General features: G+C 40.5%; 2 protein-coding genes across 3 annotated transcripts in view; one reads left to right on the top strand and one right to left on the bottom strand.

Annotated features, from left to right (window-relative positions):
* The first annotated feature begins 687 nt into the window (after positions 1-687).
* tmem117 (transmembrane protein 117) overlaps positions 688-18283 on the top strand; it is a 50949-nt gene continuing 33353 nt past the window's right edge. The window contains exons 1-2 of one of the 2 annotated variants that reach the window (XM_044124122.1): positions 688-1104; positions 3628-3938. In XM_044124122.1, the coding sequence (XP_043980057.1) occupies positions 3659-3938 (280 nt within the window). In that variant the 5' untranslated portion in view covers positions 688-1104; positions 3628-3658. Of the gene's footprint in view, positions 1105-3072; positions 3291-3627; positions 3939-18283 lie in introns of those variants that run through there. The other variant, XM_044124124.1, reaches the window with a different exon arrangement.
* On the bottom strand, positions 11333-14403 carry LOC122835247 (P2Y purinoceptor 2-like). The gene is made up of 2 exons (XM_044124125.1): positions 14304-14403; positions 11333-12495 (listed from the first exon to the last, which is right to left on the bottom strand). Exons 1-2 carry the CDS (start codon positions 14347-14349, stop codon positions 11504-11506), a joined length of 1038 nt encoding a protein of 345 aa, XP_043980060.1. The 5' UTR covers positions 14350-14403; the 3' UTR covers positions 11333-11503.

Genomic DNA, 18283 nt, shown 5'->3' with positions numbered 1-18283 from the left:
TGGACAGACAATGTGCTAACTTTCTGCTTGAGTGTGAAAACATTTAAAATAGGTAGGGTTATCCAAAGCAGTATTTATCTAATAAACAATTTAAAATGTCTGAATGTCTGAAGCAAAACATATTTTGTCATACTGTCAATTTAATGTAGGAATTGCTCACTTATGTAAAACATTGCACAATGCGAAAATACAAAACAAAACCAAAAGAAGCGCATAAAGGCAAGCAGGGACAAAAAAGCAACGTCAGTTACAATGGTCAGTTTTGGCCTCCTATCTCTTCAACTTTGTGTCCATGTTTTGATTTATTTATTTGCTACCAATGCAGTTTCTCTTCTGGTCAATGCCATGTTTTTGAGCTTGATTTCTAGCCGACGTATGTCTGAAAACATTCAATGTTTTTTTTTTTTTCAAGATCAGACAAATCTCATCAGAACTAGGGCCAGGATCTTAGTGATGCACCGTGATTGGCACAAAACGGAAGAAATCTTATTTCTTACATTTAAATATGAAACTTTAACAGATGATAGGTTACGTAGTATACGGTTGTTAAGAAGTAATTTTGTGTACTGCCCTCCCGATATTTCAAATGTCAAAATAAAGCTTTATCAAAAGTGTTTTGAGAGAGGGGGGAAAAAACCAAAACAAAACTGGTTTTTGTTTATTTTGAAAGAGGTAAACGGATGTGATGTGTTCGTACTGGCTCCAGCTCGACTCTAGTGGATAACATTGCGTGGAAAATAATGTTAAGTCCGCTGTATGGAGCCGACCTCCTCCATCCACGCTCCGGCGGCGCCACCGCCAACTTCCCACCGAGTGTCCGCTAAAGAGCTCCATCGGACGGGGGATGTTCTGTGGAATCTCCGCCCGGCGTATTCACGGGCCGGGGGAGGGGGCACTATGGCTTGAGGATTTGGGGGAGACTCCACCGTACGCTGCTGACAACAGGTCACATGGATAATCCCTCTCCAAACCAAACCCACCGTATCATCCCGTGTTTTGGGTGATTAGAGCGCCGCTGTCGGCTTGATGTGGTAGCTGAGCCGAGCGGGAGGTGGACAGCTCGTCCTGGCTGTCGACTGAGAGGACAACGGCGTGGAGGTGCAGGTGCGTTCAGGGAACAGATGATGTCTTAACTGCGCTCTCAGACTGGCCGAATTTCGCTCATTCCGCATCTTTGTAAAGGCAGACTCAGTCAGGTACTTTTTGGATGGGGATGTTGCGTTTCCAACGAGAAATGTGGCGGATGTGAGATAGTTAGAATTTACCAGAGGTAGCCGAAATAAAGATGGCTCATTTAGTGTCTGTTTTCTGCAGCACCTGCCGAGTGTCTGTCATGAGTAAAAGGAACTAATATGATCATATTCAGTGATCACAAGTAGGGAAATGATAAATGACTGCTGCCGCATCACAGTCAATTTACAGTCAGTTTACTGTACGAATACCTCACTTGTGTAAAGACATCCTCATTTTCTTTATCTATTATTATTTTTATTCTTTACCAATTCTCCAATGTTGTCATGCCATACCTTTGTTTCACTTACTGCTTCAGATTTGGAATAGAACATTAAATCGTAGTTCTTCTGACCGTCACTTATCAAACGAGTGATGGTCAGTTTTTCTCCTCGTTTTGCTGTAAATTATAATGTAGTTGAAATGCAAATCTACTCACCCAAACAAACCTTTAAGCCTGCAAATGCCCCCGATGACATCAAGCAGGCCAACTGATTTGATATTGTGCATTTTTTCCTTTCTATTTATTCCTGTTTTAAGTAAACCAAGAGGCACATCTGTGATCTGTAACAATACAACTCTAAATATTTTGTTTTTGGTGAATTTGTGGCTGACCAATTTTGCTGACGTTGTTGTTTTGGCGATTACGTCTCCAACTACGTCATTACCCCCAACCCCGCCTCCACTAGTGCAAGGTTTGGTGTCCAACAGTAATTGGAAATAGTTTTGACTTCATATCAGGAGTTTACTGTGTTTGCTACATTGATAATGTAACCTCTTTGTTTTAAGGCCGGATGTTCTCTGCCACAGCTTAAACACTGTAAAGCATTCATATTCGACAGTAACAACTTCAAGCATAATCTTTTCACTGATTAAAAGGACTATAACAGATTGATTCACCTCCTATGCCACTATCGTTAAAATCAAGCATTTTATTTCACAGCTTTTTACAAGTATTGAAGTTTATTTAGGGACATAAATTATGCCAGGATTCTGCCTTTTAAAATAAGCTCTAACCCAACATGATCTTGGCATTAGTTGAAATGTATTTTATTGCTTTTAAAAATGAAATAGTTTGACTTTTTTAAAAGAAAAACATATATTTTTCTGACGTACCTAAACGTAGGTGAAGGTACTTTGCACAGAGGACGAGGGCAGACCTGAATTGCCAGATTTAATTCTGAAAGATCTTTAGCAGTGATTTCCACTCAAGCTGTTAAAAAAACAAAACAAAACAAACAAAATAAAAAAAACAATATGACCTGTATGATATGTTCAAACAAAATAACATATTAAGATTTGTACAAGTTAAAGTGCTGAAGATGAACACTATCATCATTTCAGATTGGTCAATCATGACCATATGCATCATGGTATGCAAGCTTCTGAAGAAACCCCCTTGCTAGCTATAATGTTTGCTAACTGATTAGATCCATCCTGGAGCTGATGTCATTATGATGTCATGCATGCAAAACAGAATTTAATTCACTTTTTAAATAAAATTATTCAGTACAATCCCACATTTGGACATATATTTATCACTCGGTTGTGCTTTTGTTATTGAAAAAACAACAGTGGATGTTGTCGTGAACAAGTGACCGCAGTGTGGGAGCCAGGCGCTTAGTATCACTTAGAGTTGGCATTTCGTGACGAGTCAAACTTTGGCGCCGGTGAAATTCAATATCCACATGGGTGTTCAAAACCATGGCAGCCCTATTTCCGGAGCTGTGATATCATCCCGAATTTCCGCTGCGAGGGGTATTTTAGGAAAAGATGTCAAAGGCAGGGAACTCGCTTTGGAACATTCAGGTCAGTAAGGCGGCTGCAGAGAGAAGCGGGTCTCCGGCAGTGGAGAAGAGCTGGAATCGGAGGAGGGCAGGCGGGCCGACCGCTCAGAGTGTGTTTGGCAGGTGTTCCCTCCAAAGCCTCTGCATAAAGCTGCTACAGTTTTTTCGGCGATGTACAGATCTGACAGGCTCAACGGATAAGCCTTTAAAAGCCTGCGACTGATAGCTTGGAGAGCTTGTAAGGCTCTGCATATTCCGTCTTATCCAAGAAAGGTACAGTCCTCCTTTTGAACGATTTGTTAATGGTGTAACTTAGGTGTCTGATCCCAATCTCTTTGTGACATTTTCGTATTAATATAAGGAGAATACTGCAGGGGTTTTTTTTTTTGTCATGGATGCTGTACTATTTGTGGTGCTGCTAAACTGATTTATCTGAACTGAGAGCTAACCCAATCCACATGTACCATCAGTGATATTCAGCTCTCTAAACTAAAACCTGAGGCTGATGTGGTGTTTTCTTCTTAATCTGCTCTCGCTGATGTGATTGTAATTGAATCCGACTGAAAGGGACACTTCTCTCCCCCGCGCCCACTCTCTGCTGTTCCTCCAGGTGTTTGTGCGGCTGAGGGGGCTTCATCAGGATGGAAATAGATGCCTGTTTTCGCTACTACTTCCAGCACCCGTGGTCGCGTCTCATCGTGGCCTACCTCGTCACCTTCTTCAACTTCCTCATCTTCGCCGAGGACCCCATCTCCCACAGCCAGACGCAAGCTCACATTACTGTGATGGGCAACTGCTTCTCCTTCCTGTTCAACAAGTACCCGGGCCTCGGGTGGAACATCCTGAAAGTAATGTGCTGGATCCTGGCCATTATCACCGGCCTGTTAGCCGGGAAGTTTATCTTCCACCGCCAGCTCTTTGGTAAGTCATGCGCTCGGTAATGCACTGGAATGTGCAGAGTAATGGCTTTACCATCCTTCCTGGGCCACTCTTGTTGTGATTATTGATCAGTAAAGAAAAAACAGCTTGTACTTTCATTTGTTTTTAAGTTATATTCGGATCTCGGGTCAGGTTTTCTTCTCACGCCTATCGGTGTTTGTACTCGTCTGCTAAAAGTGATTGCTGCCCATCTTCACATATCTCCTGAGGCTGATGTCGTTTGCTATACGTTCAGTTCACAAAAACCTTTGCCTTGAGCAAGCTCTTCTGATGCCTTATCGGAGCATAAATGATTTTATGAAAACAAACTGAGAAACGGATTAACACTATGAGACACTGGTACTGCAGAAATTTGAGTGTCCATTCGACCTTTGCATTCAGTATAACCTTTTAGGAAAAAAAATGAACCTACTTTGTTCTGTGCCAGAAATGTGGCTTGAGTCAGTGCACTGACACCAGTGAATCAGTATTGTCTCTTAGACAATGCTTGCTTTGATAAGCCAGCAGTGTTTTCTGTCCTGGAAGTACAAAAGAGTTATTTAGTCCATTGTTTATTCTTCAGTCACCATTTTGAAGCCTCATGTTTAGCAGTGTCGTCTTTACTTGATCTGAATCGGACTGGAAACAAAAGTCTCATGTCATCAGCATATGGTAAGTACCTATCAATGTTTAGAATCAAATTACACATGGTCCAATGATTGGACCATCATCATCCTTGTTAAGCATGCTGTTTTAGAGCAAGAAAGAATGTAGAACATTTTGAGACAAACCTTTTAATTTCATCTTTGACGTCAGATGCTTTTAAACTTAGATTGAAGTCCAAATTTGCCGTGCTTGAAAAGTTAAAAAGTGGTCTGAAATATTATTTTGAAGCACAACATTTATTTTCCACTAAGCCAATGTCTTTGAACTAAATACAATTGGCAAATTTACATTTATGATTAATGTTTTCTTATAATAAAGATGCATTAAGAAATTAGCTCGTGACTTGAATTGGCTGATAATTCATCTTGACTGGTGACGAGTTGGTCGGCAACTTTTGCCCAGGTCCATCTTGAAAATGAGATCTAGATCTCAACGGGGTTTACCTGGTTAAAAAGAGGAAATAAACTCACAAATTCAAGGGTTTTCAATCAATAGATGTACCACAACTGAGGGCAACTAGGATGTGCTAACCATTGGACTCTTTGGTGTTTTTACTAAAGGAAAAAACAAAAACCCTCACCGATATCTTGTTTCAGAGTGTTGGTAAAAGTTTTAAAAGAAAATCAAAAACCTATTCAGGTGGCTACAATTCAGATGATACTTTTGCAGTTTCGGTTGTATCAAATTCAACACTTTTGGAAATAAAAAAGCGATGAAGTGAATTCATAACCACCTCAGGGTCATTTTTGTGGAAATTGCGGAAGGACTTAATTCAGCACCAAACTTAGCAGACATACTAATATTGGGACACATTATATTTGGAAATGTTGACAGACTTTTGGAAATCTCACTCTTATTTTAAGAGTGAGAAAACATAACATAAAAACATAACTTTTTGCACACAAAAAGTTATGTTTTAAAGTTGCTAGTGCTAAACATGCTAATTGTTCTAACTGCTAATAAAAGATGCTGGAGACGGTTTAAAAATGTCAGCAGCAGCAAATAACTTTTGTCTTTGTTTTAAAATAGTAAAATTATAGTAATTACATTGAAGTTGACTAAAACTAGCCCAAAGTTGACAAATGATTAATCTGTCTGTCTTTCTTATTCACCATTCTTTTTAAACGAAACCTGAAGATTCCGTCGTTATGTGAAAGTGAAGTGTTTGAAGTGGGCTAGATGTTTTTCCTCCCGCTGCCTCCCTTCACCTTTCACACCTCTATAACAGATTTCCTCTCTGCTGTTAGCCACTTATCATTTTTCTCATCCCCACTTTCAGTCCTGACGAGTTTGACTCTCTTCTCTCCTCTCAAATAGGCCGTGGCTCCAATCTCTGCAGCGCTTCACCTATTCAAACTGAACAGCAGGTTTTTTTTGTTGTCTTTTTTTTTTTTTTTAGCTCTTATTGAACTCTTTCACATGGTTCACTCTCGCATCACGCTTCACTTAGACAGTAATATTATTGAGCTCAATGGGTGCTTTGGATGAACTACTAATGATAATAATTGGAGGACGGGGAGCGGTAATTGTGCGAAGGATTTCAATCTTTTCTGACCGCAGTAGAGAGGTAACAATGCATAATGACATGATAGCTAAAGCAATATTAAAACCCACAGTAAGAAGAAAGAGGCTACTTTTAAGAACATTTCATTACCTACACAAAACTGTGTTGTAGACCTAACAAACACCAGCTGCTTTTCCTTTTTAGTTTTTTTGGTGTCAGACAACTTGTGCTTTCACGTGTGGGTGTCTTTTGTAAAAATTAAGGCTCTGACCACTTCCCATTTTACATATTTTGAAAGAGCAATGTTTAAAATTATCTAAAAAAAACTAAAACATGCAAAAAATAAATAAATAAATAAATAAATTTCTGTGAAACCTTTTTCAAAATCTGTTTTCATTCGTGCTGTGTATTTTTATTTTATTTTATTTTTTACCAAAGACTGTGCATCTTGGCTGCAACTGTGGCGACTCACAGTTAGTCATCTTGGCTTTCACCAGTCTGTTGTGGTTTACACACCGTTTAAAAGTGAAAATTAGCTGTGCTGTTTGGGTGACAAGATAAAAATATTGTCTTTGAAATAGTGTAAGTAGTTACCAAATTGCTAAAGATAGTAAATCCCAGGGTTTGCATTTGAGTGACTGCTGTGTAAACTCAGACTGCTCTCACGGGTCGTCTTTGACCTCCTTACCGAACTCTTTCTCCCTCCGTCTAAGACGACGACACCTCCTTCACCACAGCTTCACCATCTCTTTGCACTTGGACCATCCTTTCTCCACAGTGGAATGATGAAGCAACATGCAACCTCTCCAACATTTATATTTAATCCAGACCGGGTCAAGATTCTAAAGACAAGGTGTTGTCCTTTTGCTGGTTGCAGAGAAACCAGAAACATTGGAGCAAGATTCTGATATGATTCTGTATGAATATTTGATCCCCTCTCGTGTAAATCAGTCGGTTTGCTTGCTACTATCCAAACTTTCAGGGACATTCTGCAAATTTGTCAGTAGGATTGAGGTGATCAGTAGAACCTGTTGTGATGTGTACGTTGGCGTGTTGTTCTCCACCACTCAAATTGATCAAAGTTTCAAATATCCAGCTGCTAATTTGAGGGAAAGTTGAATCACTTGGAGGTAGTCTTGCATCTTTCTCCCATCTCCTAGTGAAGCATACCCTCAGCATGATGGTGCCACCACCATACAGTTGATACACTATTATTAGATTTGACAGCATCACTCTGTTTATTATTTCTTGTCATTGTGGCTAAGTAATAACTTTTTAGTTTATTTGTTTCTCTAAAAGGTGTTTCGCTACGTTTAATTAGACAAACAAGCCTCATATGAACACATATTCCAATTTATTGAATATGTGTTCATCAGTGAACTTTGCTTTGGAATGGTGAAACCATTCATTTTTCAACCTCCCAAAAAAAAGATGATGAGTTTTACTTGTCCGGAAAATATTTAGCCAGAAACGATACAGGTTCTTTCTCCAGCATATCCAGATTTAGGAGTCCTGTGTTGTTTTAAGCCATAGATCAGGCAGACGCTCACCATATTGTTTTCCCGCTGCGTCTGGCGGAGGAAAATCTAATGAACTGTTGATGATGAATAACTTGTGACAGATTCTGTAATTTAAAGGGAGGACATTTGAGATTCAAGGGACAACCTCTTTCGTGCAGCCACTCAAGGCAATCTGTGATCTTTATTGAGTGGGCGCCAGCCAACTACGTCTGGTAAAAAAAAAAAAAACCCAAAAAACAAATGCGGAAGTATGGCTGTCACAACTCATTTGTCTTGAGGTTTAATACTCGCCGGTTTCGTGAGAAGCTTATTTTTATTCGTGCCGTTTGTGTCTTTGCTGCATTAGATTGAGTCCAGGTTTGCAATGTTTTCAGATCAAGCTTTTCTTGAGTGGTGAAAGACACGACAGTAGGTTGTCGAGATTTCACACACAAGAACTGGTAGATAAAAAAATAAAACTATTCCCTGTTACCAGTGTGTAGTAAAGACATGCTCCATACTGAAAATTTGTAATATTCCAAACATAACCCTTGCAAAAAAATCCCATGAAAATCACATGTGACTTTCACATGTGATCACATGTGGTTCACACAAATTTTTACATGTGAATGATGTGAATCACATGTGAAAGCACATGAATACGTGTGATTTTGGAACGTTTCGTGGTAAAATCACATGTGACTCACATGTGAATCACACATTTCCATATGATTCACACATTTCCACATGTGATCACATGAAAATCACATGTGAAAACATGTGATTTTCATTGGATTTTTTTTGTAAGGGAAGGAAGGAAAGTATTAGCTGCAGCCAATTGCAAATGTATCTAGTTAGAAGAAAACATTCAGAAACTAATAATATGTTAGTTATGTTAACCACCCATGAGATCTCTGTACTTCTCAAGCAGCCTATAACTTGTCCCCCCAAGATAGGAGATGATTTCATCTGACGAAATCTAGCAAAGTCATTTTTTTTAAGAGAATGAGATGTTTAGACAGCAGATATGGTATTCTAAATATTCAAAATATCAGAAATCCCTTCTGGCTCCATACTGTCTTTTAATCCAATAAAAACTCAAGGGCCGACATTGGTTTCTGTACATCAAATCTAGTATAAATGTGTATATATATATATATATATATATATATATATATATATATATATATATATATATATATATATATATATATATATATATATATATATATAAATTTTTTTTGCAAGATGCACCACCTCATCATGAGAGTTTTGCGTTCTACGTATGGCTTTGCAGTAAATGATTATTAATGCGAAAAGTGAAAGCTCTTCTCATCACAGATTCTCATGCTGCCTCGTCTCCAAACGTGAGCATAATATATTCTCTAATGCCTCCCCAAAGGCTTTGGGGATTCTGTAAGGTGAAGTGAATGATAATTTTTTAGCCATGTCAGATATTTTTTATAAATCTATTAAATTCTCGCTTTCACTGAGTCTTGCATTCAATCTGTCTGCTCTGTCTCCTCTTTGATGAGTCATTTCGTGCTGCGTGCAGCACAAGAAAAGGTCAAAGTTGTGGGGAAAGCCTGCATCGTTTGGTCAGGTCTGCTATATCAAATGGATGTTCTGCGGTGCTCTGTGTGAGTGCGCGTGTGTGTTCTCTGCTGTGCTGGAGTGTGCTGACCCTGTTGTTGCTCCTCTTGCTTCCCTCTGTGGGGTCTTGACGATTGTAGCCTACAGGAAGCCATCTGGATTCTGTCATATGGTATTATGTAGGAAGCAGTGGCTGTGAAAGCCTATCTATGTATAGCACTGTGTACCAAAATATGTGTGGATTTGTTGGGGTGGCTGTGTGGGTGAGAAAATTTAAGAATTTGTTGGTAGCCACGTTCTACACTCACAGCAGGGAGAATAAGTGTACTACACTGAAGATTTGTTTTGTACGTTTCCCCCACTAGCGTAGAATGGACGATTCTGTAATTTATGTTGTAGGATGAATGTGAGATGGTATCCTAGAAAAAACAAATCCAGAGAATCCCACTGTATGACTTTTAAACAGACAATTTCCATTTTATTCCATGAAATAAATTTTCATAGAAAGATAGAACTTAATATTTGGTACAGAAATCTTTGTCTATAATCCCAGAGGCCAGACGTTTCCTGAAGTTTTTGACCTGGTTTGCGCATTCATCCATGCACATGTGCACCAAATCTTTCAAGTTTCTGCTTTGCGTTTCAATTTCAGCTCCCTTTTTAAAAAGATTTCCCACCAGGTTCAGATCTGGAGGCGAGCTGAGCCACCTTAGGACCCTGAAGTGGTTTTTTTGGTGGCAACAGAGGTGGAAACAATCAGTGGGTTGTGATTCGAACCCCCTTCCTCACCGTTCATCTCTCCAAGTCTTTTGACCTGGTAAATCGCTATACAAGCAACATTAAAATTATTACATGCATTGTTGTTGGTTTTTAAAAAATTAACTATAAAATTAAGTAATTACAAACTAATTGTATTAGTTTTATGGTGTGAATGAATTAACAGTAAAACTAAGCAGCATCTATTTATTTGTTTATGTACTCAGCTGTGGCTTTTGGGCTTCCATAGCAACGTTGCCACAAACAAAAGCGCTCAGATTTCAAGACTAGCAAAAGTGGACAGCAGCCACAACGAAAATGATTTTTTTTTTTTTTTTTTTCACCAGAACCTGTCTCTGTTTTTGGCCTGGAGTCAACACTTAAGTAAAATGAAACAGTTCAGCAGACCTCTTAATGGAACAGATACCATGGCCCAGTAGCCCCTCTTCGTATCTTTGCTCAGCAGCAGTCTCCCGGTGGAGGGAGCTCCATTGTCATCTTTCCACCTTTGATTTATTGTCTAGGTACTTAGTAACAGAGGAGTCGAGCTCTGGGGAGATCAGCCTTGTCTGCTAGCAGCCCTCGTGCCCCACCCTGGCCTGTGGTGATGTAAATGTGTGCCATGATGAATAGGGATGTTGTATTCACACCAAGTTAAAGACAGAAATGAAGCACGAGAAGGATCCGGCCCTCCTTGGGGATGCAAGGGAGGCAGAGTTGTTATTTTGTGTTTTTAAATCAAGAGAGGGTACAGCAGAGTCTGCAGCCTAAGAAGATGTTCTGATGTGGCCCGTATATTAACCACAGCGGCTAAACGGGGCGAGTGGCTTTGTTTGCATCCCTTAAATCTCCCCTTGTTGAGATTTATTCAATATTCAGTACTCCAGAAAAGTTAAAGTTGACGCAGTGTTTACTCCCATACAGCAGTGCTGCAGCCTAATAACTCAACATTTATTTGTTTTTGGGTTACCTGATGTCTGACCACCATTTTTTTTATAGAGCTGTGTCAGTGGCAGTGTATTGAACAAATCAAGTTGGAGGGATGACCCGACGTTTAGGCGTGTAGCGTACCTGCTACCCGGAAACGCTAAAAGCAATGACCAATGCTACATCTTCTGGCATTAAGTAAGTTTTTAAATGTAGAAAAGGATATTGTTGTAAAACATAATGATGCACAGTGTGTATTGGAACAGCGTCAACTGAAAAGATGACAAGCCAATTAAAAAAATATTTTTTTTAAATATTTGGTACAGAAATCTTTGTTCGCTGCTATAAGTCTGGCAGGAATCAGGCGATTTCAGTTAATTCATGATTTAACGAGGTTTTTGACATATTTTGATTTGCAAAGGGTTGCATATGAAATCATTTGAAAGCTGTTCTTTTGTCCAATTTTATAATCGTAAAGCTTTACTTGTGACAAAAAAAAGCAAGAAAGGGGCAAATACTCCTTCACATAACTGTGGTGTGCAGTTACGGCTTCACATGACGGAACAATTGTACAACCGTGTTGCCTCACAGGATAATATCCGGAAAAGTTAAACATTTAATACTCATTCGTCAATAACCCCAACTCTCCTACTCTCCTTACAGCACAGCCTCTTGAATCGCTCTCTTTTGAAGATGTGTATCTTTCTCTTGAACTGCTCACTGGCCAGTATATACAACACAGGGTCCAGACAGCTGCTGAAACTACAGAGAGCTTCACAGAGCTCAAACGCTGCACAGAGGCAACTGGAGTCGGGCAGTTCCACCAAGCTACGAGCCGGCGTGAAGGTCAGAGCGACAGCCATGATGTGATAAGGCACAAAAGAGGCTGCAGAGACGAGGATAGCCGCGGCGATGAGTTGCAGCGGCTTCCTGCTCGCTCGCTGGAGTTCCTTGTTCCTTCTTCCTCTTGAACGGTTCCTCAAAACACGAATGGTCATCGTGGAAAAGGCCAGCATGGCACAGAAGGGGAGCAGAAAGCACAGTGTCGTTCTAATAATGGGGAAAATTTTGAATGGAGGGACAAGGTTGCGGACGTGACTCGTGCACATGTTGGGGTTTTCACAAATGGTTACAAATAAGTGTGGAATGATTCCCAGAAGAAGTCCGAACCACGTCGACGCCGCGCAGATCTTGGCTTTACCCACATTCCACCAGCGATGAGAGCTGATGGGATGGACCGTCCCTACGTAGCGGTCAAAACTGATCAGACTGATGAAGACGATGCTGCCATAGATGTTCACGTCGAAGGAGATCCTTTTGATTTTGCCGAAAATCTGCAAACTGTCAAGGTTTGGGATTTGGAATCTGAAGTAAGCCGTCAAAGACAGAGTGAGAAGCCAGGCTGAGTCACATACAGCCAGGTTCAGCAGGAAAACGTGGCTGGGTCTAAAGTTTTTTTCTAAGCAGGTGCAGCTGAGCAGCACCACTGCATTTCCCAGCATCCCCACAGGAAGGGTAAAGGTGCACAGCACCAACAGGGTGTAGCGATACCACGGGTCATTTTTAAAATGCCAGCAGATTTCTGTAGATTGATTCAGGATCTGAAGAATCTCAACTGAAAGAAGTGAAATTAGTGTTACTAGTTTAGTCATTTATACAGTAGAGATAACACTGAGGATAGCACTGTGGCTACTTTTTCTTTTTTTTTTTTACACGTTTTGCATATACAACCTTCCTTATATTTCAGTGGCTGGTGCACAAAGCAGATGGTAGATAGGCTGGCGCTTAACGCCAACTAACGACTGCAAGACTAAGCATTTTGCACTCCTTTTGTGTCTCATCTCGGTTATCAATTCTTTGAAATCTAAATATGTATTTATGTGCAAACACCAGCGGATGCAGCTTTCGTACTACAAGCAACGGGTGCGGGAGTCGCATACAGAGAGAGAAAAATGTTTGCTGGCAGCTAACCCCCGACTACCACCTTTCTGGAGACACTGGATGTTCATTGTTAACTGCGTTGCCCAGGCGGCGCTTGTCTTTAAGAATTTGACACATTCTGCCCCTACAGTGCGTCACATTCAGCCGTACCTAATAATGATGGACCGTTCCTCCAATCAGGAAGGCATACGGATGGGTTAGGGTTATTTGCTTGGTTAATGCACTAAGAGTTGTTTAATAAAGATTTAGATCATGCTGTCTCAGTGAAAAAGCTGCATTGATTAAAGTCAGTTGAAAATGGGCTTCTCGGTCTACTTCCTACTCCTGTGTTGTTAAGTGTGATTTCAGCACTGCAGTAGCTATGGGAACAATTGATGGAGAATCCAGCGTAAAATAAAGGTCAATCATAACATTCTTGCAATAGTCCAATGATAACTTATGTTCTAGTTTGACCAGGATGTCAGCAAAACAAAAAAACGTTTTCCCTGCATGCCTATATGGCGTTAAGAGTAATGCAGTACCTTCCAACATAAACCAATTCAATAGTACATTTTAGATATTTGTTGTGTGTCAAAACAGAGTTGATTAAACAGATCACATCATAACCCTAATTATCAATATGTTGCAGTATACTTCAGCTGCTGTTGAAATAGGAACAGTTGTTGCTTGCCTCAACACACTGCCTCCTGTGCTGCTGTGAGAATGGGATATTTTTGTTCATGGAAAAAGTCGTCCGTAGCCTTAACTCGCGCATGATTTAAGGGGTTTTGCTCAACGAATCCTGCGGGGATGATTCAGACTTTACTTTCCATCTGTCAGGTAAAGATGTTCCGTTTTAGAAGCTCCAACAGAACTGAGTCATTGTATGCTGCGACAGAGCACAATGCATCATCCCCTTCATTAAGCAGGAGATTAATTGGAGCATCAAACTGTTCATCACTAATGGCCTAGATCAGATGGGCAGATATCAAGCAGAAGAATGTGCTGAAAAATATATTAATTGTCTGCAGTCTGAGCCATAAACCTCAATGGTCGGTGCACAAAGCTCCTATACAGTAATTAATCTTGTTTATTTTATGACGTGATATAACTGCTCCGAGATGAGCGCTGGATCAGTCCGTTTTATTAACCCTCATGAACGTTTTGGGAATCTCTCTCAGGGCGCCTCGTGTTTACAGAAGCTGTCTCCATAGCCTCTGAGCGTCAGCGGCGTGTCCAGGAAGCGATTGCTCGGTTTCCTCCCCCCCCCCACGCATCTCTGAAACTCGAGGGGCCGCCTTTCTGATCTATGTCAGCTGCTGTTTTCACTTAATTAGCGACGGCACTCATTGCGTGCACTTGAAACGGGCTTTGCCAGTGAACACGCGTCGCTGTCTAAACACTGCTTTCACACGGTAGCAGGCTGCAATACAGTTCATTAAAGACGGACTAAAACCAGCTATCTGATCGAGTGAAGTACGAACTGAACCGAACTGAACTGACCTTTTTCAGATGCGTCAGACGTGTTGCAGCTGAGAAGCTCCGTCATGATGAACGCAGACTGTGATCACATCTCAGACTGCCTTCAGTCCTTCTTTACCGGCTGTGTGCTTCACATTAATCTGGAGCTGTACAGTGTAAAGCTTTACCTCAGGGACTCGTGTGTTTGTGTGTGTGTGTGTGTGTGTGTGTGTGTGTGGGCGTGTGTGTGTGTGTGTGTGTGTGTGTAGGTGTGTGAGTCTCCCTGTGCGCATGAGAGACTGAGTGGGTCCAAAAAAGTAAACGGAGGATTAATCCGTCCCACCGGTTAAACAAACTTCAATAGTTGCTTGTTCATGTGTGCAACCAGATCATGAGCAATCGCAACGCTTCCACTTATTTTCACACTTTGTCACATTATAACCATTATAACAAATTTTAGTGTCTTGTTGGTATTTTATGTGGTACTCCAACAAAAAGGAGGGCTGCGTTATAAAGTGGAAGGAAAACTATGATTTTCAAAACCTTTTCTAAATTGAAATCTGAAAAGTACAACCTGCGTTTCATATTCAGCCGTTTTTACTGTTGCTGTGCTAAAAACCGTTGCGTTTCTAGAACAGGGAATCTTGTCAGAGTTGATGGGAAGATGTATTATTTTTGTGTTTTTGTTGCTTTTACGGTTTTTATTATTTTCACTGTGAAGCACTTTGTGACTGCTGTCTGAGAACGGTGCTATATAAATAAGATTTACTTACTTGCTATATGTCAGTCATGTTAGAGCAGAGGTCAGCTGTCAGCAGGTCAACAGTACTGAGTTTACAACAGCCAAAGATACAGTGGAATTGTTTTATCATTTTGGAAAACCTATTAATGTGTTATGTTGGTTCACACTGTCAAGTTCAGTACAGACTTCAACAGAAAATATGAGCCGAGACTTAAAACCTGATATTCACCAGAGCTCTCCGTCCATTCTTATTATACTTGACGAAAAAATGTATATTACTCTCTAGATATGCAAAGCTGATAGAGACGTACCATAGAAGAAGAGTTGTGTGATTGCATCAAGAATGGATCTCAAGTTCAATAAACAAGTCCGCAGCGTTTTGCTGAAAAGTTTCTCTCCGTTACATCAGGTTGTTTGTCCTGTCAAAACATGAGATCCACGCTTGACTAAATTATTCTTATTCACTTTTTGCTATCAATCTGGCCTCTCTTTCACGCCGTGTGCTCGTTCAGAAAGCGCCTACCCGTCAATTAACCAGCACACCCAAACGTGAACACACGCCACCTGTTCTGTCTGTTCATTAGTTGCCTCTGTTTGACAAAAAGTTTATTTTAAAATCCGTCTCTTGGCTTTTAATGTGTGAAGGGTTTTGCTCCCTGGTGCCTCTCTGACATGCTTCAGCTTATGTTTCACCGTTTTGTCGTCATTTTGGGTTTTGTTTTATTCATTTCAATCTTTGGTTTCGTTCTGCTTTTATTGTTTTTAATTAAAATGTTTTAATTTTTTATTTTTTTATTTTTTATGGCTTGGTTTGATCTGTTTCAGTGTCGTGCGACACGCTGGTAAAACAAATAGTTTTTCAAATGTTCCTTATAAGTAAAATTGATTTGCACTCACAACCTAACTGCTGTAAATACTATATCTTACACAATGTTTCATTTCACTTCTACTTCACAATTACGTGTGATTGTGTTGACGTTTCCCGTAAGATTCAAGCAAAGTACATTGAAGGGTGGGGTAGAAACATTCAAGATTTCCTAATATTTGTTATCAAAACCCATCCATGAGTCTAACTGTTAAACAGGGAAAGCGAAATTATTAGCTATACCTCCAGCTGGATACCGTGGTTTTGTTTTTTTGTTTTTTTCCCCCAATTCATAATGAAAATCAGTCACCATTATTCCCAGCATGTGCCTTATGACGAGGCGTCTGAACCGATCTCTGTGGTGTCCGAGTATCACCAGTAGAGGGAGACATAGCTGCACCTCTGATTTTAGCAGCCACTTAAAGGTGGCATCGTTTCAGACAGACTGGGAAATCATTTCTAAAACCCTCTCTTTGCAAAAGTATGATAAGCTACTTTGATAAGAAGACTTTATATTTTTTAGTTTGCATTGTGTGAGAGTAAGTGTCTCCTCTCCCTTTTGTGTCCTGGTTGTGTTTGGGTCAGTGTCCACTCCAGTTGTCTAGTGACTGTTGTTGTTGTTGTCCCCATCTGGGCTGAGCTTCGCGGTGAGACTGAACTCATGAATCATTCCTTATCAGGGTGCCTTACTGTAGGGAGGCGCAGTGACTCAAACCGAGCTTTGGCTGAGTGGTCTTGAATCACCTCTGTTTACATCTTGCCCATATAGGATTGTGTGTGTGTGTGTGTGTGTGTGTGTGTGTGGGCCAGGTCGATTGTGGAATGTAGCTGCTTTAAAAGTCAGATCTGCCGATACACATTGTGTGTGCACTAACATCTAAGCCATGGCTCATTGGCTGTGGAGGCAATTAAGTTCACCCATGCAAGTCAACTCAATTATGCAACTGTGATGAGTCCTGGAGAGTCACAGAGCAAGACGTACGCATGGCTTAAAGCTCAGCCTCTTTGATTTCTGACCCTCAAGATCCTCAAATTAAATATTGCTGTTCAAGTAAGTATTACAGTTTTAGTTGTTTGCCGTACAGGTAAATACTCGCAACTTTCAGTTTTGACATCAGATCAATTGTCCAAAATACTCTTAATTACTAGAGCACTTCACCTCAGCAGACATTTCCTTGTTCTGAGGTACCTGCACGAAGGAGGAGGGAGACATAAACAATTAACATTGAGCCAGTGGAGGCTTAACAGCATGTAAAACTATTGGAGAGGAAAGCAGCCAGGCTGTAATGGGAAAATAAATTGAGCATCCTGCTACTGCTGTGGCGTTTGCGCGCACAAACACACACGAGCGCAGTTGCTCCTCCGAGGAGCCCTTCACTGAAAGGGATGCTGACTGAGCTGGAGGAGAGAAAAACAAAGGGTTCTTCCTGGGAAAATGGACGCTTCTGGCACCGGATCACAGCTGGCAGAGATGCGGCGCGCAGTGTTTCTGTGTGAGCAATACGCTAATAAGCGGCAGAAATAGAATCGTGTACTATAGGCCAGCAAACTCATAGAGGGTTTTTTAATTAACACTGGGGCTCACTGCATGAAAGCGGAACTTTCGAAAGTGCTTGTCAAATGCTTTGAAGTTTCAAGCTCAACTCTTCTTTGCTTTTCTTCTTCTCCCCCCATCAGAGAGTCTAGCTAAAATCAACCCGCTTTATTGTTTCGAAAGCAACTGAGGAAAAGACCATCCATCCATGATGATGTGTGATTTCTTTAATGAGTTATGTTTAAATTTGAGTATTCAAGTTATTTCTTTAGTTCCAAACAGCTGGAAGAGCCTTCCTGGAAGGCTAGCAATGTTTTTTTTTTGTTTTGTTTAATTTATGTTTGCCCTAACATAAGTATTTTTCTCATAAATCCATGGCACCCATCAACTTAGATGACTGGTCCTCTTGACCAACTTGATAAAGCAAATGGAGAACAATCTATTACCCTCGATTCCTGCAATTAGTACTGCAAGATTTCAGAAAAAAATAATCTCAAAATCTATTCATTCATCCATCCATTGTCTGAACCTACTTGTCTATGAGCTGGTGCTACCAGTCATTGGTTGAATTGCAGGGTATACCGTAGACAGATGACTAGCCCATGTTACAATTCATCCTTTTTCTTTATTGTCGTAAGGACGGCTTGTCCAAGATACTTTTGCATCTCTTTGACTAAAATCCCAGCCTGGCCATTACCGTCTTGTGCAATTTTATTCAATTCTCATCTCCCTTCATAGCTCACTCTGGGCTTTCTCCCAATAAGCTCGATTCCTTCATTAGAATTTCAACCGGGTCAGAAGAAGATTTTGGGAATGATTTCAGTGACTTTCTGCACTGTTTTAGAATAGTACTCCACCTGTAGTTTTAGCAATGGCAGTGG

The sequence above is a fragment of the Gambusia affinis genome, linkage group LG08 (genome assembly GCF_019740435.1).
Source record: "Gambusia affinis linkage group LG08, SWU_Gaff_1.0, whole genome shotgun sequence".
NCBI classification, from domain to species: Eukaryota; Metazoa; Chordata; class Actinopteri; order Cyprinodontiformes; family Poeciliidae; genus Gambusia; species Gambusia affinis.
Note: the sequence above shows the minus strand (reverse complement) of the source record. Positions and strands in the feature narration are given on the sequence as shown.

What these genes read in the sequence shown, in the direction of transcription:
- LOC122835247 (XM_044124125.1), bottom strand. Translation starts at nt 14,349, where the DNA reads ATGACGGAGCTTCTCAGCTGCAACACGTCTGACGCATCTGAAAAAG. An exon ending in GTCTGACGCATCTGAAAAAG is followed by an intron (nt 12,496 to 14,303) that starts GTCAGTTCAGTT and finishes CACTTCTTTCAG; the next exon opens with TTGAGATTCTTCAGATCCTG.